The sequence below is a fragment of the Triturus cristatus genome, chromosome 2_2 (assembly GCF_964204655.1).
Source record: "Triturus cristatus chromosome 2_2, aTriCri1.1, whole genome shotgun sequence".
Classification (NCBI taxonomy): Eukaryota; Metazoa; Chordata; class Amphibia; order Caudata; family Salamandridae; genus Triturus; species Triturus cristatus.
Window position 1 is genome coordinate 958,998,255 of NC_140582.1, and position 27,123 is coordinate 959,025,377.

At 44.9% G+C, this 27,123-nt stretch overlaps 1 protein-coding gene across 4 annotated transcripts in view; it reads left to right on the top strand.

The window, feature by feature from the left end:
- The window catches only part of LCORL (ligand dependent nuclear receptor corepressor like), a 605,370-nt gene that overhangs the window by 15,629 nt on the left and 562,618 nt on the right, over window positions 1-27,123 (top strand). For 3 of the 4 annotated variants that reach the window (XM_085642362.1, XM_085642363.1, XM_085642365.1), the window contains exon 2: window positions 1,175-1,240. In XM_085642362.1, coding sequence (XP_085498488.1) covers window positions 1,175-1,240 — 66 coding nt within the window. Of the gene's footprint in view, window positions 1-1,174; window positions 1,241-13,426; window positions 13,498-27,123 lie in introns of all 4 variants that reach the window. The other variant, XM_085642364.1, reaches the window with a different exon arrangement.

The following is a 27,123-nucleotide window of genomic DNA, read 5'->3' on the forward strand; positions in this document are numbered from 1 at the left end:
CCATGTAAAGTTGCTGCCTGATTGCAACCCCATTATTATTTTAATAGTGCATGATGGCATCCAGTTTGGTGTAGAGCAAACATCTGTCATTTGTGTTTGCATAGCGGTCCATTGGTCACATGGTATTCCTTGAGATGGGTGCCCAAAGCGGAGAATCCATCTTCAGAAACAAGATCACTAATGTTGCCCACGTGCCAGAAATTTTCTTCTTGTGCATGGCTGTAATTTTAGGATTTTTCCTGTTTTCAGTAGCTGGGGGATATTACGTTGGAACAGTCATCCTGAATAAAATTGGTGTCCACTCCGAACCCATTGCCCCTGGTGGTGGGTCTGCTGAAAGGGAGTTTCCTTGCATTAAAAATTAGTGGGAGAACCATGTCAATGTAGGCTATTTGCGATCAAAAAATATATTTTTGCTTATTATTTTTTTTTTTTTATTTTTTTTTAAATTTAAAATTGACATGGGACAAGTAGTTCCCCCCAGTAGTAAAGTTCTGAAAACACCATGACAAAACGCGCACCTTTAAGAAGCTGGCAGCCAACAGGCTTATTGACTTTGCCAGTGCAGATTTCCTTCTCCCGCCTCTTCCTCATCTAAGGAGCAAAAAGGACCAGGTCCCTATCCTCTGTTGCTCTTTAGAAGAGGACTTTCAGATAATGCTACCTGTCGTCCATTTCTGCCCCTCTTATTTTTGACACGGTACTGTTGTGGCTGTTTATTCTGCAGGTTTGGTGACCAGTGTTTCAAACTTTAGTTCCCAGTGCATATCATGCTTTCCAACACTTTTCTCATGCTCTTGTAATTGTGTTGCTTTATTTCCATCTTTATTTGTATCTGGAAGATTTTTATTATTTTTGCCGCAAACTTCGAGTCTAATCACCTATAGTTACTTTGAGTAACTTGCTTGTCTATCCATAAACAAACCTCGATTTTGCTGTGTGCTTCAGGTTAGATGCATATGGGGTTGGTCTAGCTTTTTGCGATTTCAATGTTTTAACAGCTTTAAGCTAAGTGAACAAGTGATCTCCATCTGGTGCATGTTTCTTAGGCAACTAGATTATGCTGTATTTTACATAGAAGTTTTCCGGTAATTGATGTAAGTAAGCAATCTGATTTGTAGAGAATGGAATCAACAGGATTCTTCAATTAAAATGCAGTTTCTTCTCTTTACAGGTTTCGAAAGTATTTTAGAAGGGCTTTATGGACCAGGACTTCGTAGAGACCTCAGTTTATTTGACGGTATTTGAATTTTAATTGTAGAAGTATACCATACGGAGAGTTTGAGTTATTTTCTAATGTCTTACCCACAAACTTGTCATGCTTCTGCATTGCACATATTGCAATTTTTTTTAATTAACTATCAATGTATTCTTGCAGATTCCGACATGTCTCCTAGTTTCGTAAATCACAACTGGTGATTTAGTGGTGCAGTTTGGGAAATGGTCAGTGACACTCCAGCAGAGATTTTGTCAGTGGGCTAGATCGAATTAAACAATGGCGCAACGCAATCCTCTGGTGGGGGTTGGAGGGGGGGGAATTAAGTTGATATTTTCAACAAAATGGTGGTTTTACTTATAGGCATTGCTTCACTAAAAGCACTTTCACTATTGTCAACATTTAAGTGTAACCTAGAACTAAACTGAGGCCACAGGAGAGTGTTTCCTTTATGGCTTTTATTTTTAATGCTTGTCATTTAAGTAAAGGTGATTTTGGAGGGCAAGGATTACATTACTGCTTTCCAAGGTAAGTACAACTCCATCTACTTCAGTCCATATCCAATTAGTCATTACAAGTCCATTAAGTGTGCACATCTGTGGTCTGTTTATGCCTGATTTTGTATGGATTTTAGTAAACATTGCACCAGTTTTTGTGTTGGAGTCAAGGGGTGGTGTTTGGTGAAGGTGTGCTCAGGTTTCCAAAGCTTGTGTTAAAGGTTTATACCAGATCCTACCTAAGTAAACTTTGAATCCTCTTTAGTTATGAAGTGGACCGGAGAACTTGAGGCACCAGGGGCCTGAATTATGATACGGTTTTGTGGTCGCTAAACCTGTGATTAGCAAAACCACAGAAATCTTGACCTGAAGTTTTGCATTGAACTAAATGTATTTTGTGAGTCGGAAAAAAGAAGGCTCCGAAAATAAATTTTGCAGCTCATTACAAAGTGCAAAGAGAAGGGCAATAAATGAACTTCCCACTCTGAGTTCATAATGAAATATGTCACTAGTTTGTGACCCCTCAAACCATTGAACAGATATTGATGCACAACATGGTATGGTATCTGATTTGCAACGGGGAAGCTGGTCTGCACCTTGTGAATGATGACTGTTTGCTTGGGAGGACCACTGCATGCTCTGCTCCTTGCATACTCCCCAAAATGTCATTCAGTGGGTGCCAAATTTGAAGGAGTAGGGACTGCTAGTAATACATTAAATGCAGAAATGGAGGTCTCGTCTCTCACAGGCATACCTTGTAAAATGCCTTCTGTCATACACACTGAGGTAGATGTTTTTGCGATTTCATGCAAATATGCATTTTGCCATATGGCTGGCTAGTACATTATTCATATCACGCCCATTCAATAAAGAAATGTTTGGAGCAAGTCGGTGTTTATTGACTGTGTCAAACTTCTCATAGGAGCCATGGCTCTGCAACAAACTTTTTTTAATGCGTTATACAGTAAATATGGATTAATTCCGCTTTCAGAGGACTGTCTGGATTTGCACTAAACATTGTCTGACATCCATGTCTACGGTCGAACTCCTTTTCATATCTGTAATCCCCTTTAAAGCCATTGCACTTCATGCGGGTGAGGTGCCCTCTTTTGACATCATCTGTTTCATGCTCAGTCTTCCTTTGCCAGTAGCAAATAGGGTATAGAAGCAAGCCGACTGATATCGATCTGTCTGTCTACTGATTTGGGAGGACTAAGCTGCGGGGGGGGGGGTGGAGTTTCTCTTTCATCCTTTTTAGAGGCATAGTCTTAGTTGGAGGGTAATCCCGGGTGTTAGTAGACTCATGTAATCCAACTACAGAGTTTAAGAATAAGAGCTGCATTATGGCATTGTTGGTGGTCTTCTGCATCGCAACTGGCCACAATGGAGAAAAATCTGATCCATTTTACATTGGTCTGAGGGTTTCTCCTGTGTCTGTGCTACTTGCCCATGTCTCAGGGTGGCTCTTGATTCTGTTGATGAAGATCGTGTCTTCTAGTGACCCACCCTGTGGCTGTATTTGGTGTCTTAGTGTGACACCTTTGCTGTCACTTCTGCGAACTATCATACTTGGGTTGTGCCATGGCTACCCTGTAGACCGCAGCTGCCATTTTCATATTGAATCCCTGAAATTTTGTGATGGTCATGCACCTGATCTCTAGTTGTGGGAATCTCTAACACTCAGTTGAGGCAGTCTATTGTATGCTATTTGTATTGTCCTTGCACGCACCTGATGCCTTGATTGGAGCATATAGGTGTGCTCTTGTTTACAAGCGGTGGTGTATAACAAGATACACATGAGATGAATAGCATCAATGATCAAAGTGATGGCGGCCCTGTGAGACATACACTGCCGAGGCACACTGCAGCGCGGCAAGCAGTGAGACCTCCCCTGCCAGTGCCCACAGCCAGCACCCACATCCGCGCCTTTCAGGGCCTGAAGATCGACGAGCACTGATGTCCCCGCAATCAACATCCAAGAAAGAACCAGCCTGACTGCACCAGAGAGGGTTGCCCATGCGCTCCCGGGAGGCCGTGTGAAGCACAAGAGTACTGGCCTGAGCACCGCCCGCTACTGAGACTTACCGAGGCAGAATTGTCGGCAACTGGTGACACCGGCACTTGCAGTGGTGTACCGCAGCGAGTCCCGGGTGACAGAGGCTGTGCCAACACCCCTGACATCAGGAGGGGCTGAGTGCCAGATTGACTACCAGGTGAAGGGGCGCTGTGTCACTCCACTCTCAGGGCGGTGGCAGTTCATTGACAGGCGTCAAAAACAATCGGTTGCGCTGAGCTGGACCACACGTTGCTGCCTGACAGAGGTCCACCCCAGCTACCTGTTGAGCGCCCACTCTGGCTTCCTACTGAGTAACGCTCACCACTCAGCGCACCTGACGTCCACAGACCTACCCGAATCCTGTCTCCTTCCTGGAATATTTCCACTGACGAGAGGTACCAACTAGTTGTGGCGCCAGGAGATGCACCGCTAGTCAAGCCAGCACTTCGTCCAGGCACCAACGCCTGCTGCGTGATCCCAGCTGAAGGAATGGGCAAGCAAAGAGCAAGGGGCTACCTCAGATGCTACCAACAATCACTCCACGGGCCCCCCCAAGGACAATGCCACAACAACCGATGTCTCCCTCTTGGCCAAATTGGACAGGGTTCTAACGGCAATAGAGCAATCCAGGATATCTATGGAGCAGCAACTGGGCACCCTGACGACTGACATTAGCCTCCTCCGTGATGACCACCGGAAGTTATCCGACAAGGTCTCGGATAATGAAAAAGTAGTCACTTTCATTCAGCCCATGGTACAGACTCACCAAGACTCGATACAAACGTTGATAGGCTGCGTGTCCACCATGTAAGAACGAATCGACAACTTGGAAGGGCGCTCGAGGCGCTGCAATATACGTGTTCTTGGCTTGCCAGAAGGAATCCAAGGTGGATGCAGTGGAGTACATGGAGACCTGGACCAAGTCATTCACTCCAGATGCGGAGTACATGGAGACCTGGACCAAGTCATTCACTCCAGATGCAGAGCGGACAGCGTTCTTCTCCATCGAGCGGGTACACCGTGTCCCAGCGCGCCGCCCCCAGCCGGGGGCACCGCCGTGCCCAATGCTGGCAAAGTTGTTGCATTTCAGAGACCGTGATGCAGTGCTGAGGGCGGCCTGTCAGGCTGGGCCGCTTCGGGTGGAGAACAAAACCATCATTATCTTTCCGGACTACTCCCGAGTGGTCCTGCGCCAAAGGTCGTCCTTCCTGGAAGTGAAACAGCGTTTACGAGCAGAAAAGATGCAGTACTCCCTGCTATTCACCTCCTGCCTTAAAGTCATGCATGATGGCACCACTCACTTCTTCGCGACCCCAGAGGAGGAGCACGACTGGATGGACCAGCACGGTGCCGCGGGTCATTGTACAGAGCGCACCCACGAGCAACACTGGAACACCAGGGCCCAGAAGACAGCGCTCACGGCGTTGCAACCGGCGGGGCGCCTCCAACTCGCTCCCACGCACCCTGTGATCCCCAGACCTGGAACAAATGGTCCAAGAGACGAAAAGCCCTGACAGTGGTGGTGACCCTCCGCCCCACCTCTCCTGCAATGGACATTGAGCAGGCTCCCCACCTATTCACATCAGAGGAAGGAGACAGCGAAACAACGCAATCTGGAGTGGACTCAGTGGCCTTCACCTCGGTCACCCCGCGAACAGCTGATGGCCTGATATAAGTGGACATTTGCAACATGAAGAAAGCACGGGGAAGGTCGCATTGCACGCGTGCCCACATGCCACCTTCGGCCTAGTTAGCCCTTTATCCACTCAAGAAGACCAGCGAGCAGTCATTAACTTGCGCGCATAGCCCACAAGCTGAGCTACCTCGCAGACACAGGCTGCCACCCCCACAACATGTTGATGCTCTCACGCCAACAGAGCTAGTTTGGACGTATCGCCTTTGACGATGGGTCCCCCGCATTAGGGCTCTGTTTTGTTCCCCATACTGCACTGTGTCCCCACCAATATGCCAATGAATAGCTGTGCGGACAACGGAGGGACAGCTTAGAGCAAGAGACTTTTAGGTGTGTGAGTACCCCCACAACCCTACCTACCATACACATACATCGATGGCACAAACCATCACCATCCTTACACTGAATGTGCGGGGTATGCACACACGCGTAAACGATACTCAGTATATGCTTACATCAAGCACCATAACGCGCAAATTGCTTTCTTGTAAGAAACGCACCTCACGGCAGGGGAGTGGCGAAGCTGCGCAAGCGATGGAGAGGAATCATATGCGCCACTACGTATTCTGCCTTTGCTCGAGGCAACCTTATATTGGTACGACCCGACGTTCCATTCCAGGAACGGTCCCACACCATTGACCCCGACGGCCGATACGTTCTCTTACTGGGACGACTGGACGGCCAAGCAGTACTATTGGGGTATATATGGGCCCAACGTTGACCAAAGCAAATTCTGGGACACTTCACCCCATTGAGCACAACACACAAATCCCCTGGATCTTAGAAGGGGGACTACAACTGTGTATAAAACATAACACTGGATCGATCCAACCCCCATTGAAGCACAAGCAAAGCTATTCGCAACATGGGCGCATCATTGGTCCCTCACAGATACCTTGCGCACTCTGAACCCCACCACCAGTCTTTATTCGTTCCACTCAGTGCCACATGACCTCAGAGTGCGCTTAGACACTTTCCTTTGCCAATTCGCTGTACTCTAGGTACCCAATTATACTCCCAAGACTCAATCCTACACGCCTTTCAAGAGCATTACACATTACTATACACTAGCCCTGCTCAGATTCCTGTGGAGGCCCTATCCCATTTCCTGACTCGACACCAGCTGCCCCAGATAGACCTCGACACCTGCCGAAACCTTGACTACCCCATCCGAGCGACAGAAATCAGTCGCGCCATGAAGGCGTTAGCTACCCACAAGGCCCCAGTTTAGACTGCCTTCCACTAGAATTTTACCGCACATTCGCATCCCAATTGGTCCCTCAACTAGAGAGGCAATTCCGGGCGGCCCTTGATGAAGGCACTTTACCCCAATCCATGTGCGAATCAGTTATAGTGTCCCTTCTCAAACCAGACGGGGATCCCCACCATCTGGGCTCTTACCGGCCCATAGCCCTATTACCTGCGGACTATAAAATCTATGGAAAAATCCTGCGGATATATACGCCACTGTCCTTCTGCAACTGATCCATCTGGATCAAAATGGATTTGTGCCGGGCAGAAGCACTTGGTTCAATATCCTGCGACTGTTCCATGTACAGGACCAGATCCATGACCGTTTCCCCCGTGTGGCGTGTTTGGTCCCGGATCTGGAAAAAGCCTTTGATACCCTCTCATGGACATGCCTATTTCGGGTCTTGCAAAATATGGGAATAGGACCCCACCTCCAGGCATATACTAGGCTCATATACTCCACGGACACCTCCAGAGTGCAAATAGGCCCCCTCATCTCTGCCCCCTTTTCGGTCTGCCGCGGTACCTGACAGGGCTGCACGCTTCCCCCAACTCTTCGCCATGGCAATGGAGCCCTTGGCAGCCCACCTCCGTGTCGCGGGCGAGGAGTGGGGAATCCCTATTGCCAATTCCACCCATGCTGTGTCACTGTACGCCGATTATGTCCTCTTATATGTCCTCGATTGCAGCAGACCTCACCCCTATACTACGCATTTTGCAAGATTTTGAAGTGGCTTGACTCTGAGGCAACTGGTCCAAGTCCACTGTCTACCCCTTGGTACAGGCCATGCCCCAGTGCTTGCTGAGGTTGGGTAACGTTGACGTTTCATGGAGCCCCCAGGCAGTACGTTACCTGGGAGTTTGACTATACCATACGCCACAGGACTTCTACGAGGGTAACTACTGTAATCTGATGGCGGGCATCAGATCATCCATACACTTTTGGAAAGATCTCTCACTAGCAGTTACGGGCAAGATAGCGGTCACCAAAATGACCCGAGTCCCAAGACTCCTATATCTCTTCTCCAACCTCCCAGTTGTTTCCCCCCACCCTGCTCGTTTTTCAGCGAACTAGATGCCTTGCTAGAGACACTTATCTGGGGCTCTGGCCGTAGGTGTAGCGCCCTGGCAACATTGCAGTTACCTCTCGACCAAGGAGGGCTAGCTGCACCATCCTTTGAGGCTTACTTCCTGGCTGCCCAATTACAATGGGTGTCCCGCTGGATGGCAGGCCGGGCATAGAGAACTGATCACCACGGCTGGATGACTTCAAACTCCTGCCATCCATCGTATGCCGCTACCACGAGCTGCGCCGCCCCGACCAAGCCACTCAAACTGATGACCGCATCATGAATGCATCATGTGGCGCCTCTGTACTCCCCTCTCCTGCCGTTGGTAGGGCTTCCCAGAGGCCGCACGCACTATATGAAGGGAATGCTGCACCTATGGACTGAACATACCCTGACAGACGCTGGGGCGCTATATTTTAAGACAACTACAGACATTTGAGGCACTCGTGAATGGCTTTGAGCTCCCTAAGTGACAGTTCCTGCTGCATAGGCCGCTCTTAGATGACTGCCGAAACAATGGCAAACCATTGATGTAGAACCCCCTACACACCCAGTCCTCCACGCCATCCTACAGATGGGCCCAGGGCGACACCTAGTTACATGGATATACAAAGCCATACGATCCCTTAAGCAGCCCACACTTGCATCCCTCAGGGAACAATGGGAAACCGACTTTCGCAGGCCTTCAAATGATGGGCAATGGGTCAAAGCACTAGCATACACCAAGGTGTCCTGTAACTACCGCTTCAAAAACATACAATTGCATATCCTGCATCGGGCATACCTCACTCCTGAAACTCCAGAACTATTTCCCCGATAGTTCCTTCGCCTGCCCTAGGTGTCAGGAGCCCACTGCCTCCTTTTTCCACATGCTATGGGACTGTCCGTCCCTCCACAGCTACTGGCGTACCGTCCATACTACCCTTGGAACGATCACAGGACTACGAGACCTCTACACATGGGAAGCTAGCGCCCTTGGGATCTGTAAGCGCCACAAGCACATGAAAGTAGAAATGCGCTTTGCCTCCTTAGTGCTCCTCCTGGCCAAACGATGCATAACTATGCACTGGAAGGTACCAGAAGGCCCTACCCTAGCGGCCTGGGTGGGTGCAGTCAAGAAATGGGGCGCAGCAGAAGAGGGAATACTTCGAGGGGAGGAAGTCCAGGGAATTCGCAAGCATCCAATCTCCATGCCCTGGGCCATGCTACTTCACTCCTTTACACAAACGCTGACAGTGGCCGAAACGCGGAAGCTGTTCTCCCAGGGCCCTTCTATCCACATCCACAGCACGACGCGGCGATTGACCTGCGTGAAGGTTACCTGTATATGGACACAGACCCATGAGTCATTGCCAATTTATAGACTGAGCGAGAGGGCTCTACAACCTTCAAATTCTATGCTCTTATGTCAAAGTATGATGTCACTGTGCGGGATCACTTGTACGCCAATACCATCGGCAATGAAAGACGTGATGTATGTAATCTCAAATGCCAATACACATGTTTTACAAAAAAAATAAATCAATGCTCAAAGTGACTCTATACATTTGAAGTGTCTGCTGGCCTTGCGTTTGGCAAATTTGAACATGTGTTTTATATATACTTGGGATGCTTCTTTTTGACACTCTGAACTGGGATGTAAAATGTCTTATGATATTACTCTGGTGGTGTTTAGGAGTCTGGCAACATTCAACATGGCATACTCTTAGGTGGTTAACCAAGGATGAGGGAAAGGGAGGTTCAGATTAAACAGCTACCTCTGCGCTTCTTATAAAGGGAAGAAGCTGTGCTTATTTCTTAAAATAATGGGCAATGGTTATGAGTATCTGTTGTAATTCTTAATATTAACAAGGCTTCTGCCTTGGAAACGACTAAACCTATGGTTCATCCCCCTCCCCCAAGAGTCGTACAGATTATAAGACATATGCTGTGGTCTAGCCCCGACAACTCCATTATGAAGCAGTGGGTAATTTTGAAAAATAAACGAGTGATTGGAGGAGTGCTTTAGGTAATCTCTGTTACGGAATTACTTAGGGCTGTATTCCTGTGCAAATACAGATCGGGAGCAACTGCGTATATCAGTCTTTGTCCTTTTCAAGCAGTACAGATCCAACTTGAACTGCCATGCGAGCTCTCTAGACGGGTAGCACAACCCTAGTGTAGCCATACCGCGAGGTGCAGCTTTGAGCCTGTGATTGAGCAAGAGGATAATCAACAAAGTGGCCCATTCCAACTTTGAGAAGTTTACCAGTTATTGGGTATGAATAATCTAATGTTAATGAGTAATACTATTTCCCATTCTTTTGCAAAATACCTCCCTAAAATACATCAAGCCAGGACGGAAGCCGAACATAACTTATATATTAGAATGTCCCTGAACAAAATTGCAAACCAGTAATCTCTGAAAGGTTTGGGAAAAAACTGGAGCACAGGGTCCCTCAACACTGATGTGGGCTAATATTCCCTAGCACTGGTCCAAGGCCAGTAGATCAGATCAGATCTAAAGATAGTAAATAAAGAATCTGGTCTCAGTACACATGTCCTGGAAGGCATGGGTAGAAGAATCTATCTGGAAGCGAGGAGAAAGGACTACATTTTAAGCCTTCTAGAGATACCATAATATGACAGACCCAGGTCCATGAAGTGGAGCAGTTGTTCTTACAAATGAAAACAGTAGATTTACTTTGTTTGCATACATGGCAGAATTTATGCCCAGTAGTGGTATGTGAACACAAAATGTGTATATAAAAGTCTGAAAAGATACAAAACCAAATCTTGTTGACGCAATCATTTGTGTTTTAAAAGGGAAGAGAATGTACAGTAAGTCACCTGGACTACTTCTACAGCACCATCTAAAACAAGACTGTTGTGTGAGGAACCACATTCTTGATAGGTGTTTGCTTCATATCTGCTGAGAAGTGCCTGGCTGTGGCACATGGGTCGTATGTCACTGCCAAGCACTCGGATCAAAAAGACCTCTTACAATCCGGCAGCACTGATTTATTAATTGTCCAAGGAAAATTCAAAGGGACCTGAAACATTGCACATAAATAAGACCATCCTTCAGGTAGCTCAGTGTCACTCCAGTTTAAAACTGTTCTGTCTAGATTTAAACAGGACATTATCTAACGAGTCTCTCCAAACAAATTAAGTCTACCTGAGAGTGGTAGTACCCACTCGGGCAAGATCAGAATATGTTGAGAGGTGTGTACCGAACAAAACAGTAGTATGAGATACTTATAGCGACACACATTCGTGATGAGATTAGTCTAGTATTTTCAGAAATAGAGCGGTACAAGAGGTCACATAGATGGAACTGTACTTTAAGTCCAGTTACGTTGCATTTTCAGCTGAACAGTTGCTGTTAAAATATAAATGAAACTTTGGCACCTGAGATTCCCACTAAAAATAAACTGAATAGCTGGGGAATATTAGGGATCCAAGAATGCCTTTCAAGTTTTTTTTTTTTGTTTTTTTTTATGTCCTTACTTATCTGTCATATTTGAAGACATTGATGCAGCAGCCTCTCTATTTTTATTTTTTTATTTAATCAGCTCAGAATAACTTGGTCATCATATTTGCGGTATTTATACACCGCATCTCATTGTTATTGACCGCATACCTACTATCCCCACCCTCTTTTGAGTTCCTAGTAAATACCCGAAGTGTTCTAGTTTGGGGTAGACCTCCCCTCCCTATATGAAACCTAATACCCACTGTACTTCTTCCACGGTCCCCAGATTTTAACCCGCTTGTGTGGACAGGCTCTGGCTTTATAGATCACTTTCTCCGCCCTGGTGCACCAATCCATGTCAGACTTCCATTTACTCACTTCTGGTCTCTGTCTCTCCCCCCCCTATTTTTGGGACATTTCTTTTTGCCACCATAGCAGCTACTTTCAGCCAAATAGTTGTCTTTTGGCCATTTCTTCCCCTGTTAAGCGCACAAGCATCCAGCGCGGTTCAATTGGAATAGTTAACCCCATAACTTTGGACATAAGTTTCCCCACTCCTTTCCAGTATTCCTGTACAAATTTACTCTCCCATTAAATATGAAACTAGCATTTGCAATGCAATACATCTCGCTGTTACGAGAGTTTCAGCTTGTGGCATTGTAAATAACAATGACTTTTATTTATGTTAAAATAAAAGGCATTATTATTTGCAGTGTAAATTCGAGACCTATTGCGTTGCAAATGCTTAACAGACGGGGTCTGCTGTCTCTTCCTGGTTTGAAGGTAACCCCTTCTCCTACGATGTAGGACGGGTGTTGCACACACTACCCCATTTGCAAAGCCATTTGTGTAAGTCTAGTTGTCATGTGTAAATTAACTACAAAAAACTTTTACCCAAGACACTTGCAGTATTCTCCCACACTTGCGCCTGTCCTCAGACCGACCCGTGAGGAGTGCCGGTGCGGAGTGGGGGAGGAGGGGCGCTCTGATGGAATGAGTGATTCGAAGGCGAGGCCTGGGGTCCCCGGGATTCAGCTGCGTGCACCGTCTGAACAGTGGGAGGCGCGCCAAGCAGGCAGGCCGGGATAGGAATCCATATTTCATCCTGACAGGAATGCGTTCTGTTATCAGAGCAGAAGCCCTTGCGAGATGTCTGTGGTGAGAAATCTATGCTTTTTTTAGGTAAAAGGCGAACTTGCACTCCTTATCCCTGGACAGAGGGTTCAAAGACTAATAATAAGCGTGCACCGATGCCGGGCCTTGTATCGCGACAGTGTCTGTATTTACAGATGCCAGTTTTTAATGTCTGCAATGTTTTCTTGGCGTTAAATGTTTACAGCGCCATAATAAAACTCCACTCCCTCTCCCTCAGGCTTACAGAATATATAAACTAGGTAAGTGAAAGTGCACCATGCGTGTGTTGTGCTCAAACACCTCGAGCCGTATGCATGCACATCTCCTGTCCCCCTTCGGAAGGTAAATCGACAACGATAGATCTCGCCTAGCGACGCAGCGCATGCGCTGCGTCGCTAGGCGAGACCTAACCAGGTACCAATTTCTCCACATTCCCTAGTGCAGAACTTGGACAACTTGTATCCCAGTTTATGCATCAGTAGTCTGGAGGCATACGGTCTATTCAATATGCGCAATTGCACCAAGCGGAATTGAGCCCTAATTGCTACTTCCCTAGGGCTTTGTACTGCCTCTTCCCAGTCATCGTCAAGTAGCCCCGATTCTGTCTCCCTTGACGCCCGGAGAGGGTCTACCGGATCAGGGGAATAATACAACCGCTTTTTGTATGTCGGGGAGGTGGCCTTGGTCTCAATCAGGTCCATCAGCAATCTATCTTCCAGGGGCAGCCTCTCTATATTTAAGCGTTTTGTTAAACAGAAAAAAGGCAGTTGGAAAACATTAGTTTATTTTAAAAAAAAAAACTGGACTGTGCTTTCAGGGGCCCAGACTGACAATTGCTCTGTACAGTGTTCCTGTACACTAGGCCTTCTAATTGTGGCTTAAATTTAACTACCTTTTGGTAAGACTTCAGAAATAAAATTCGTTCCTTTTGGTGTTTGTTTGCACTCCCATTTGCTTTTGCGATGTATTTTATTTGTATGTGACAAGCTATCCATATGCCAATCGAAAGTCGTAATAAGCGACCATGTACATTTTATTCCTACCTAACAATGCAGATAGCAGTGTTCCATGTACGATGTCCAAGATGATATGAAGTGTCCACTAAAGATTTGTTTTGTTCTACGAGGTAAGCAACATGTGTACTTCATAAATCTGTACTGTGTATGGATCTAAGTCAAGGGTAAAACCTGTATTAACTCCTGTGTCCATTCGAGTGCTGTCGGATATCACCTTAAACTCTTATGGAAAGATCCAAAAAGGTCAAAGAATATTATCCAGTGTCAAAGTATTCAATGACCAAATCAGCCACTCTGATGTAGGCACAGACACATTTTGCATGGAGGAAACTGCCATCAAGGGACATAGCAGCAGTCTCCGATGCCTCAGGACATGCCTTTAAGTGTTCAGCTCGCCCTTTATTCCTAAGGTCACATACATAGTATGAGCCGTTTCTGCAGTGAAGGATGTTCATTGATAGTCATAAACTTTGAGTAATTCCGTGCACCCTCTGCGGAACCTGGAGCACCTTCAATGCATTAAAATAATCCAGGAAAGAACTGCGGGGGGGTATGAAGTGCCAAACTTTGTCATAGGCAAAGGGTCTGTGCCTGGAGATGTTGCATGCAAAGGAAAAGACAGCTTGATAGGCTAGCACTAGAAAGCACAAAATGTGATCTGTACCTTTAAAGTCCAGAGGCCACCTAACCCTCGATGCACTGCAGTGGCAGTTTGCCTGTGAGAATTCTTTTCTTGCTCCTTCTGACAGGATCTCAGAACACCTTTTTAGTTTTTTACAATTTGTTTCTGAAGGAAATTCTGTCAATGCCTGCACTGTTCAAAGTTTCCTTCTGTGGCAGAAAAAAACTTCCTCTGTGGACCACATGGTTTGTGTGGTGTTTATCACCTCAACGCCTCACAAAAGGATGTGGCCTGTGCAGTAAAATATCAAAACGACACTTGAAAACCAAGATTGCGTCAGACTTCGTGGATGGAAGATTTGAAGGTAAACAAAGGAAGATTGGAGAAGTCGCACTTGTTCTGTCAAATGACACAAAACGGATAGTCCCCCTTAAGAGTTCTGTCTGAAATCTCGTTCTCGGCACCATACTCATACAATGTCAAAGCCATAGTCTTACTACTTCCTTCCTGCTTACCTTCAATGGAAGGCTAAACGTCGGCGGGACTACTCAATCGTTGCCATTCAACGCCATGGACAACAAGACCTTCCTCAACGGCGAAGATGGGTCTGACACCGCCATCATGCTCTTTTTGCGCCAACCTCTCATCTGATGGAAAGACCATATCTATACATGTCAAGATCTCACCTTTCAGCTTCAAGTCATTCGTTGTCACATCATGGAAGGTCAAACACGACCGGTTTCAATGTTAACGCTCAATGTGAAAGACATGTCTCTCCACCAGGATCTCTGGTTTTGTTTAAGATTTTGTACAACGTCAAATACCCCTCTCTTGGCGTAGAATATCTTTCAGATGGAGATCTCTTCACATTGGTCTGGTTCATTCCCATGTATGGATCCTTCATCACCTGAACAAGATGAGTCTTCTGCCAATTTCGTACCATTATATCACCTTCTGATCCTCCTCGGGTTCCTTCACAGCCTTTAAATATTTATCCTGTGCAAAGGCACTCGAGCGACCTGTCACCAATTTTCAAATGAAAAGCTCAATCTATAAACTCCCACAAGCCCTCAGTGTCCCAGTTGTTCATTATTCACCAACACAAACCGAATCTCCACATTCCTCCTCCTACTATACGTCAACATCGCTCTGATCTCTGTCTAGGTCTTCACCAGTTTATGCTATCGTCACATTTCAAGACTGATCTACCACAACTCGGGCAACAAGATTTTATAGAGCTGATCAGAGAGCTTTCTCATCTTAAATCAATCCAATGCCGCATTTGACTCAGTTGAGCTTTCCTCTACTGCTTTTTGTTAAGGCTTTCATCTTTAAAACCAGACACCCAACTAAAGATTGCTAATGCCCTCCCTCTTCGGCCAACACATTGAAGAGGAAATGCTGCACATTAAAGGCTAGTAAACTCTTAAAACAGTGGGTTTAGAAGAACAGAATGGCTTTTCAAGCAGTTTAAATGTAGGGGAAAAAAGGTTTCCACTATTTGGTCCAAACCTCTAGGTGTCCGTACCAATATCAACATCAAAAGAGATCCTCAAAGGTCTTTTCAAAACTGATACCAAATAAGATCTTCTCCACACAAGCCCTTGCAGAACAAGGGGAAAGTTCTCAATCTGAGCAATGAGGATCACCACAGTTACCCACTCCGGTGGGGGGAGCGGTACAGTCTTATTTGGAAGGAGTAGACAAACATTACAACAAACAAATGGGTTCTAAATATTATTCAAAAGGGCTATGCTATTTGCTTCACCACCAGCCCCTCCAACAAATCATGAGGGCCTCCAGCAGGAAACCACCATCCTACTACACAAAGCCATACAAGTAGTCTCACATCAAAGGCAGAGGTGTTTATTCCAAATACTTCCTGGTCGAGAAGAATAGTCCCCTATACCAAATTCGTCCAATTCTGGATCTCTGGTTTCTCAACAAATTTATAAGACTAATTCGGAATGCTTTCACTGCACCAAATATTTCTGCACTTGAGGAAAAACTATTAGCTCTGTGCAGTAGATCTACAGGACATGTAGTTCCACATTCCCATACTAACGCGTCAATTATAACTTCTCAGGTTTGTTATGGGTTCACACCACTCAGTATGTGGTACTTCTCTTTGGTCTGAATTCAGCTCTACAAACCTTTGTCAAGTGTATGACAGTGGTTGCGGCTCAACAAAAAAAGGTATTTTCGTATATCCATACCTGGACAACTGGCTCATCAGTACAGAGTCTTTTAAAAAAAGTACAGGAGGATTATGCCACCAGAGCTTCTCTCCTGGCAAAACTAGGTATCCAGGTCAATGCACAGAAGTCAATTGAAATGCCGGTTCAGTACCTCCCTTTTCTAGGAGCTGCTCTAGACACAAAGCGCGTTTTTTTTTGTTTTTTTTTAATTCAAACAATGTTCCCAAATCCTACAGCAGACCAAGCCAATGGTTCGCAAGGTAGCGCATTGCCTAGGATCAATGGTGTCCTTCATTAGTATAGTACAGAAAGCATGCTGCTAGAGGACACCTGTACAAACATGTCTAGAAGATCAATGGTCTCATAGAACATGCCTTTGAGATGATTGGATTCTCCTGACAACCAATGCACATCAATCCCCCCTCATGGTGGGCCAACTCGCACAATCTGATGGGGGTTCTATTTCAGAAATAACCATCTGACTATCATCACAGATGCATCACTAAGAGGATGGGGTGCTCACATGAACTACCTAACCATCCAGTGTCTGGGGTCCTGAAAAAAATCACATCTGCTAGAACTGAAAGCAGTTCAACTGTCTCTCAAAGCTTTTCGTCCATCCCTACGATCAAGGGACCTGATGATTCAAACTGACAACTCCACCATGATGCTTTACATCAACCAACCTGGTGGAAGAAGGTCCAGATAGCTATCTTGCCAAGCTCTAACACTGTGGCATTGGTCTCTAGCAAGAGGGCTCTCCATCAGAGCATTTCAAATCCCAGGAGTGCTAAACGTGGAAGCAGATTTCCTCAGCCATTTCCACAAAAAACCGTGAGTGATCCTCAAGTAAGTTGTGGAATCAATCTTTCAAATATGGGGCACACCAACATTGGATCGGTTTGCTACCACCCAAAATGCTAATACTTCCTGTCCAGGGCTCTCAAACCAGAATCTCTGGGCAATGCCCTCTTGATAGATTGGTAAATTCTATTTGTGTACGCCTTTCCACCAATTCCAGGTGTGATCCAAAAGCTACTGAGATGACTCCTCACAATAATACTCATGGCTTTGCATTGGCGCAGACATTGGTGTTACACTAATCTTCTCCACTTGTCCATAACCCACCACAAGCGTCTCCGGCTCAGACCAGACCTTCTCTCTAAATATCCAGGCAGAATTCTTCACCCGTCAATCCGATCATTGAATTTGACCGCATAGCTCCTGAGGTCACCCAGTATGGACACCTAAATCTTCCAGAAGATTTCACGAATATTCAGAAAGAATCATCCTACAAGGGCTTGCTATGCTTTTAAGGTGCAACGCTTCTGCATCTGGTATTGTACACAGAACTATGATCCCATCACAGTACAGGAAGATATCATTCTACCTTATTTGCTACATGTAGCCAAATCAGGCATACAGCTGTCCTATAAGAGTTAACCGGACAGCTATCACTGAATATCGTAAATCTCCATCACAAGTTTTATTTTTTCTTCCAAGATTCCTGTTCAAGACTTTCTAGAGGGTGTCAAAGGCTTTTCCTCATGCAGAAATCCTTCCTCATTGAGTTTAGTATTGTGCTGTCTAAATTAATGTCTGCCCTTCGAACTGGTCCATAAAGCATTGCTACTACACTTTTATAATAAAAAAACTGCCATTTTACTTACAATTACTTCTGCTCGTTGAGTCAGTGAATTGCAGGTCTGTCTTCTGTGGAACACTAGTCTTCCACCACAATAGGGTAGTTTTACACCCACACCCCTCTGTTGCCCAAGGTAGTTTCAGAATTCCACCTCATTGTCACTCTTCCTACCTTTTTTTTTCCCGAATCCTACTCGTGACATTCTCTCAATCTTAAGAGTCCTTCTTTTCTACTAAGATTAAAATCTATTAAAGTCTTCCCAACTGATTCTAAATTATGGGGCTATGAGACTAAGTTTAGCAACCTGCAAACAATCCACAGATAGGTGCATGCAATACCCTATGTTACCAGGTTGCCAACAAGTCTTTACCAGGTAAACCTAGAGCTCACTCAAGAGGAACAGCTGCTACAACAGCTTGGGTGCTTCAAGTCCCTGTTAAGGTGCAGGGCAGCAACTTGGAACTCTCTGCACTCATTCGCAAAGCATTACTGTTTAGAATTGGATACTGTACAGACTCTAAATTTGGCAAGTGACTTAAGAAAATCTTCAAATGTTTTTCTTGTCCTTCTGCTCTACTTTAGTGATTGTTCATGACCGCTTCCCTTATACAGTCTTTACGGTCTCTCAGGAGATAGCTAGCTATCTATCTATCGTAGTTCTAGTTGGGATCAAAGTTTCCATAGGAAAAGTATTTTTTTTTTTTTTTTTTGACAACTCTATCCACAAATTGTTCACAAAGTTCCCCCTTTTTGTTCAGCTGCTGTGTTGAAAGCTTTGGGGTGATCCGTCAAGCGGGGGCTGAGAAAGCGGTCCCAAGATTTGTTTTCCCCATGTTAAGTCTATGGGATTCATTTAAAAATTAAAATCAAGACTACAGCCTGAACAACTGAATGGAATCACACAACTTGGCAGAAAGCTAGATGTTGGTCCAGAATGTGTTTTTTTGTAATTTGGTATAAATCAGTTTAGTAGTTTTTGAGCTATCTATATGTAAAAAATATAAATAGACTGGGGCTAATCTCAATAAGGGGTGCCTTGCATATCCCAAGGCTAATGTCCATAGTATGGGGGAACCCTGCCCCCCCATCCCTGGACCCCCACCTCACCAGGCCCTAGATGGCCCTGGGTGCCGCCACTTTCCAGGGCAGCTCTAGCAATGTCCCGAGGTGCCCACCCCCAGGATATTGTGGTTTACTATGGCATGGTGGGAGCACTGCTCCTGCCATGTTATAGCAAACCGTGTGCTCCACTTTGAGCAAGCAAGAGCGTTTTTCTCTCACTTTAAGTGAAGCACACTTAGCTTTTACACACCGGGAGATGCATGTCGACAGTTCCCTGTTTGTAAAAGCAATGCCGGCTCCCACAGGAGGTGGGGAGCCGGCAGGGACCATAGGTGCCTTCGGGCACCCCTTCGGTCCCCAACGAAGTGGCCTGGCCTTGGAAATGGGTTTCTTGGGCTGAAAATGACCCTGGAAGGGGCCACTCTGCCCCCTCTGTGGAAATCGTGGATAATCTCAGTCAGGAAAAAACCTCCTTGTCAACACACCATTCAAACTTATACTCCTTTCATACCAAGGGGATGAGGATGGACAGCAGCAGCATAAAACACCGATAAGAAGAAATAAGTCAGACAAATTTATTGGACACAATAAAAGCAATGTACACAATCAATAAAGTTACTGGTGCAACAAAAAAAACAATTTCTTTGTATCAGTATATGAATATTAAAAAACATGTAATGTACTCAAAATTAAAACACGACCTATACAATAATGAGAAATACAACATGAAAATTGGGAGCAGCATAGGAGGAATATATTTTACTTATAATCCTCTTCACATAAGGAAAACACCAAATCAAAAAGTTGCATTAGTTGTGACCCGAATCAGTGTCCTTTTCAATATGTCACACAGATCAGTATTACTGGATTTTGAGTGGTTTCCTTTATAAAAGCATCGACGCGTTTCGGTGGGCCAAGATTCACAGCCAGCACCTTCTTCAGGAATAATATAGTACAGTCCCAACAGTTAAAATCCTATAGAGATACAAAAAAGACATTATGTAGTCCCAGTTGTAGCAGCTCTATAGGGAGCATAACATTAAAACAATCATTGTTAACATATTATGTCTACACCAATAGTTATCAGTGTTATTTCTTCTTGAAAAAATGCTAGCTGTCCAAAAGCATCCTCCGTACTTTATCCATTCTCACCCTAACCAAACAACGATCAAACTCCATTCATATCACACCACGAGGTGGAGTATTAGTAAAATATCACTTGCACATGTACTGATGAAAATTAAATAATGTCATGTGTTAAAGCGACCAATACACGGGCTACATTATGAGTAGCAGTATTGAAAATACCTAGTTTGGGGTCGCATAGCTAAAATATATGCGTACCCATAATCACACAACTTAGTTCACCATATTATAGTGCTAATTCTAGTATAATACATGTCCCAGATATAATATGAAAAGGGGACTTACATGTATCCTTTCATGAATCCTTTAGTAGGCAATGTCCATAAGGATCCTGCCAACACTTCTGAACTTTAACTTATTTGTATTTTCTTTGACGATTCTTTAGTTGCAAACACCCTATTTGAAAAAATGGAAATACCGTGACAATCTGCTAGGATTTAGTCTGGGCAGTGATATCAGGTTTAAACAATCTCGGATCTAGATATAGCTGATATATACCTGGTATTTGATTACAGCCGGGTCTTAATGGACCAAAGGATAGCGCTTCTTGCCTGACTCACAGACATGCCACAGTGTCTATATATTTTGAGCATGGGTTCTCATAAGACCTAAAGAAAAAATATATATGTATTTGGTTTACATTCTATTGTCAGTAGCCCCATATTACCAAATTTTTTACAATTTTGTCTACGTTGAAGTCTTTTTTTAAAATATAAGACTATTCTTTTAACAATGGGCAAAAATTATGATTAGCACAGCTCAGTAAGCCTTATTAGAGCAAGCCTATCGCTATAGAAATGCACGCTAAAAGCGGCACCCGACCAGACGGGTGGAAAGAGCCAGCATATCATGAATTGCGAGCCCCAAAGAAAACTAGGCAGTGCCGAATAAGCCTAATATGCAACCTATAATGGTATCATTATATCTAACCATAATGACATCTATACGCCCACCAGAACTCACACGTGATCATAAGGCAATATGGAGATATAACCAAAGTATTCCTGACAGGGCATCTAGGTACACGGATGACACAGAATGAAAGTACCCCGGCACGACTGTATGTCGTAACAACCTGAAAATGGGCTGACACTGGCTATGACCGAGAAAGGCGGTCCGAAGGCAAATGGCGATAAACCGGCATATGTTAAGAGACCTAGCGTCAATCTGGGGCTTAGCTAGGACCCAGCGACACGGTCCAATCTTCTTTAAGTAAAGTGTCACCCGGTTACTCATAATGAGAAGGCAAATCACAAAACAACACAAATTGGCTAATATACCTTAAGTGCTGTCTCTGTGGTCGGTAACCGTGCCAACGTCTGATGTATAAAAAGGGATAAGTTGTATCCAGAGACGGTGCCGAAAGATCACTAAGGAAAGAGTAATCTAATCAAGCCACGTATACTGAAACTGGTCAAAAATACCAACAGCCCATCGCTGACTATGCTGCAGCCTTACCTCAGTCTCCACTTGCTCAGATGTACGTGGCACGGAAATCGTGGATAATGTCAGCATGAGCTGAAGCCATTTTGGTTGTGGCATCCATTTTTGTTAGCCATGTGATTCTCCCGCCTTCACTGTTGCTTGCCTTTCTATTCTGCTTGAGTCATCAACTGTAGTTAACTCCTTCACTACTGAGCCAGAGCACTGTGTAAGCTCAGAGGCATGTACCGGTCTTAGAGTGTAACTGTCGGGCTATTTCGACTGATGAAAGCAGTTCTGTCTCCCCTCCCACTTTGCTGACTATGTAATATTTGCCTGCCCATGTTAGTCAATAGCTATTCCTGTGTATGCCTGTACCTTCCATTTGAGTCTCCATGCTTACGTGGCTGTAAACTGGGTATATAAGCAGCATGGTTTCTGTATTCTATGGACTACCTCCTAGAGTGCCAGAGGGTGCTGTATTGATGTAGGCCCACTTATGAGAGATTAACTTGTTGTTTGATATTCCAGCTTCTGTGCCAATCTCTACTTTGTTGGTTTAAAGAACCAGTGGACAGATAAGGGTGAACTCCTGCACCGGTTGGCCCTAAAAAGGTTTATTTCCACAAAATTGGCACCCAGTGTAGGGCTCATCTGACGCGGCCGTCCGAAGGCGTGGTCTTGACTGAGGACAGGAATCTACTGAGGAGGTATCCTGCACGAGGAGACCCTTTGTCTTTGCCGCCCAACGTGTTTTTGCGGTTTTCATGATCTGACTATCCAGGTGTTGGCCCTTCCCGACTGATCTCCTTTGGCATAAGTGACCATTGGGTTCATCCAGAGCTTGGCAGGTGGAGGTTAGAGACTGGTTTGGTATGGTTGCTGAAGCGACACTCTTGTGTTGGATTTGCTTGGCCAAGATTCTGGTTTTGTTTGTTTATTGCCATAAAGCAAGGCAGGTAATGAGATGTTTTGTCTCTACTTTTGATATACTTGAGAGAAATACTATTTGATTATAATATTATATTTTTTTTTATTTTTTTGGGCATGCCTGCTCCAAGCACACTCCGTAGAATGTGTTGCTTTCTTGGAGGTACCAATATGAATCTAGAAAGTAGTCAGCCAGCTCCCCTAGAGGGGACACCTAATAGGCTTATGTATATTAAATATGGTATTTCTTCCATAATGTATAGGATACTGTGGAACAAATATACAAAAAAGGATCCTGAACTACTGTAATAGGCATGCCTTCTGGAATAATTATGATTTGATAAAGACAGCGTTTGCCAACACTCTGCCAGACCAACTGGTAATTCGGCGGATTTTGGAAATGGTCTGGGGCTAGAGCCTGTCTTCTTGAACATGGAACAGTCTCTGGGCTGTTTTACTGGTCTTGGTGCAATCTCTGGACTACTTTTGAGAGCTCTTGTTTGTAAATATGATTTACAATTGATTTGGTTTGAGTACAGTTTGTGGGCTGCCTCTTGTTTTTGTCCTGGTGTTGATTGTGTGTTTGTGTCTGAGTTTTAAGGACTGACACCGGTGGTAATGCTTGTGAAATACTTGTTTGAGTACCAACTGTGCTCTTTGTGTAACGATGGCTTGCTTCAGCAAGCTGTGTTGTGTTATGCGTGTGTGGCCCCTTCTTGAAAATGTTTGGAATGAGCTCAATTTGGTTTGTTGTAGTCATTGTGTTCTGCAGATGCCATTGTAAGAATTGCTCTTTAAATTTCAAAGAATGAATTATATAAAATGTTAAGTAGCTGCATGCTACTATGGAAAGTAAAGCAGTAACAAAGTATAGATGTGTGAACATTCAATTATATTGCCACAATGGTAAAAAAAATAATTTAGAAATAAAACTCGACTACCATTCCATATAAAAAGAGAATGGACTTTGCATACATTGTCCTGTGTTTCATAGAAGATATTGTTTGTTTCTGTACATAATTGAAGTATTAAGGATTGTTTGTTTTTATGTACCACTTGTAAATGTTATCTCGCAACAAATAAAGCGCTCTGACCTTTGGGTGAAGCTATATAATGTTAAATCTAACTTTACCTAGAAAAAGGCACTCCATAGGAAAAGAGGCCTCACAGAAACAAATTTGTGTTTTACACAACTGGGACTTAACAAAATTAAAAATAGATGCACAACATTTTGTTAGTACTGTCAGCTGTGCAAAATGTTACAGCACTATCCTTGGATACATCATATTAAAAGGAATTCACATTATATGAGTAATTGGTTGCTGCTAAAATAAACGTCCTCCTTTTACACACTGCAAACGTTAGATTTTCACTGGCTTGGAATGGCTGGTTTTTAATAGAATGAACTGAGCCTCATTCCCACCACCAGAAAAAACAGCTGCTCAAGCTGTCTGTCCGGAGGAAGCGGTCTGTCGGAGCAGAGGGAGGTTATGAGTGGTTTATCAACTTTTTGGGTTTCTGTGAGGACATTAGAATATAGCACATTGCTGTCATATTGAAAACAGATAGCATCACAGGGATGAGAAATTCCTATAGCCTGACGCCCGGGACATATTGTTTGGGGTCAAGGGCAACACATTTTTCATGTGTATTTTGTCCTTGGGACAAGTAGGCCCAACCCCTACAGCATTAACCCTCTGGCTGCCATTTTACAGTAACACATTATGAATTGGGGAAAGGCATTGCCTGCAGTTAAGGTGATATTTATATCCATGTGTTAGTGCTGTTCAAACTTGTATTTATGGTTCATTAATGCAAAGGCTGTAAGCTCAGACTGCACTACTGACAGTGGTTGCAGTATAAAAATGTGTACACACATTTTCAATTTTTAGCAAGATGGGGCTATGTATACTGCTCCCATAATGCTCTCTGGTTACATGCTAATATTTGCAGAAGCCTGAAAGCAAGATTGATGAATCTTTGCTTTCAAAATAAAGTTGAGGAAAAAAAAATGCAAAAGCATTTCCCTAAACTGCAGAAAATATTTAGGTACCAATTATTTGCAGCATCATTTAGTAAAATGTGTGTATGTATGCTAATATTTCCCAAAATTATTCAGAATGGAAAATCGGTGTAACCAGTTTCAATATATTATGGGAAAAATAAATACGCATTGGTAAAGCCAGTAGGTCTGAAATTGTTGGTCAGCCTTTTGGTTTTGTCAATGCGTCACTGGCATGGTTTTGTAAAACCTTATTGGTGTGGGAGCTGCCAAGCCCTCAACTATAACCATCACTGGCAAAAGCAAAAAATAGTTTTGGTCTCAAAAGTCACACATTGCACTGCAGTTCTTGGCATTGAACAAAGCAACTGTGTGGTGATATGCTCCTTGTGACAGAACAGAATGCTGTCACTCACAGTGAAGCTTGCTGATAGAGAGAGAGACAACATTTTAATAAACGCAAGGTCCTGGTTAACGCCAGAGCTAATTTGGGGCCTAGTTATTAAATAAAGTGCACCCATGTCATTGGATTAAGTGCAGATATACGACTTTCATGAATTCCCAAGACTTTACAGAAGTAGGCCAAGAAATAGTACTCCTAGAAAATATTTGTGAACTGCATTTTAGCATGAGCAAATATGCAGGTGTAGATTTGCACTTGGAAAATCTGAGTGTTTGCAAGTTTACTTTCCCTCAACCACTTTTTTCCCAACCCAGGAAGAGGTTTTATGTCTGCCATTGTCGGGAGTAAATATCCAACCTTTCTCAGTATGGGAAAAGATTAGAGCAGAGTTGGTGAACCCTTAAAACATTCAAGTTAGTATGTTTGCACAGACTCAAAGGGCATTCCAACCCTGGAACTGTTGCTTACCATTACCTTCAACCCCAGTATGTAGGTCTGTGGCAACATAAGTGAATTGCTAGTATTCGAACCCTACTATGGAAGGAGCCCTAGCATAATCGGAGGCTATTTCAGAGCTCCTATATAATAAGATTGCTGCCATAATGTTTAACCGCATTACATGGCACAAAAAGGGCAAGTAGATTTTATTACAGGACAAGTAGATTTATGAAGCAACCTGCCCCATGGACAAGTAGATATTTTATTAAATTCCACACCCCTGCATCATAAGGGGCCCTGTGCCATTAATTGTCAGACAGGATTTATCAGTCCTTGAACTCCATGCCTTTTCTCCTGAATAACAAAATGTAGAAGCTAACACCTGCCGGTCATAAAACACAGCTAAATAAATAAGACCGGTCTTACCCAGGCACAAGTTACAAATAAACACTGTGGCAACTAGGTTTTAAGGGCAGTGGTTCAAAGCCTACGAAGTAGCCATGTCCTCCCATTGGGTCCCTGAGAAGGATTGGGGAGCGGGGTTGTGGGGACGGTTCTTGAGTGAAGGGCGGGACACACTGCTAGATTTGCCCTCCAGAAGTGTATAACTCTTACCCCCATATGAAGGATGCTTTAATGGCTAGGTATGGGTTAACCCCTGAAATGTATAGACAGAGGTGCAGGGGTTGCACTAAGATTCCCAATAGTACGTATGTGGAGTATGTGACTTTTTTTTGCAGAGCACTGGATGGTTGGGTGAAGGGTAGCAAGGTTGATAATTTTCAAGGGCTTCTTGATTTAATGGCATGGGAGCACTTGTCCGGTAATTGTTTTCCTGAGCTACGCCAGCACCTGATTGATAGTAGGCTGACTAACCCTAGTAAGCTTGCTGAGGAGGCGGACCGCTGGGTCAGTACCGGGGTCCACAAGGGTCCCCTGGGAGACCCCGCCAAAGGTGGGCATGGTCCCCAGCAGAAGAGCGGGGGGAACAAGGGTAAACAGAGGGAGTTCCAGAGGAGGCCCCAAAGTAATCAACCAAGGGAAGGGTTCTCAGCCACCCCGTCTCTTCCCCCCCCCCCCCCCCCCCCCCCCCACACCACCCCAGAAACCGACTGGGGCCCGACAGGTACCCCTGTTCAAAGAGGGCCCCCAACCTGTTACAGATGTGGTGAGCTGGGTAATTTTACCAATGATCCGAAGTGTCGCCAGTTTGGTAAACCAAGCACCCCCTGGTGCAACCCCCCCGGCAGACGGCTAGTGTAGCCCTGGGTGGAGAGATGGGTGTCCAAGGTGGGTGGGGTTCAGTAGAAATGTTCCTGGTCTCATTAGGAGACCGTGAAGTGGTCCCCAAAACCAAGCTGCCTGAGAACACAAAAAAATACAGGCAGTGGGTGACCATAAATGGCATAGGGTGGAAGCTCTCAGACACAGCAGCCAGTGTGACGGCTGTCAAGCGCCACCTGGTGTCTCAGGAGCAGGTTGTCCCAGGAGCATTCTATCCGGTTGTTGCCGCTGACAACACCGAGAGTCCCTGCCTGGTGGCTCAGGTTCCCTTTGAGTGGGGCGGGGGGGGAGGGGGAGAGTCTCTGGTACTCTTCAGGTAGCTGTGAGGCCCGCCATGCCTGTAGACTGTCTGTTAGGGAACGATCTGGAGAGCTCACCTTGGGCTAAGGTGGAGCGGAGTGCTCACCTGGAGATGTTGGGTATGCCAGATTGGGCGTGTGTCACCACACGGTCCATGACAGCGAGTAGAGGTGCTCCAGAGGACCTGGAGCCTGAGAGGGAGGCTCAGGAACCGGCCTTGGGGAGAAGAGGCAGGGGGCGCGGGAAACCGGCCCCTGAAGTTCCCACGGTCCAGGAGGAAGCAG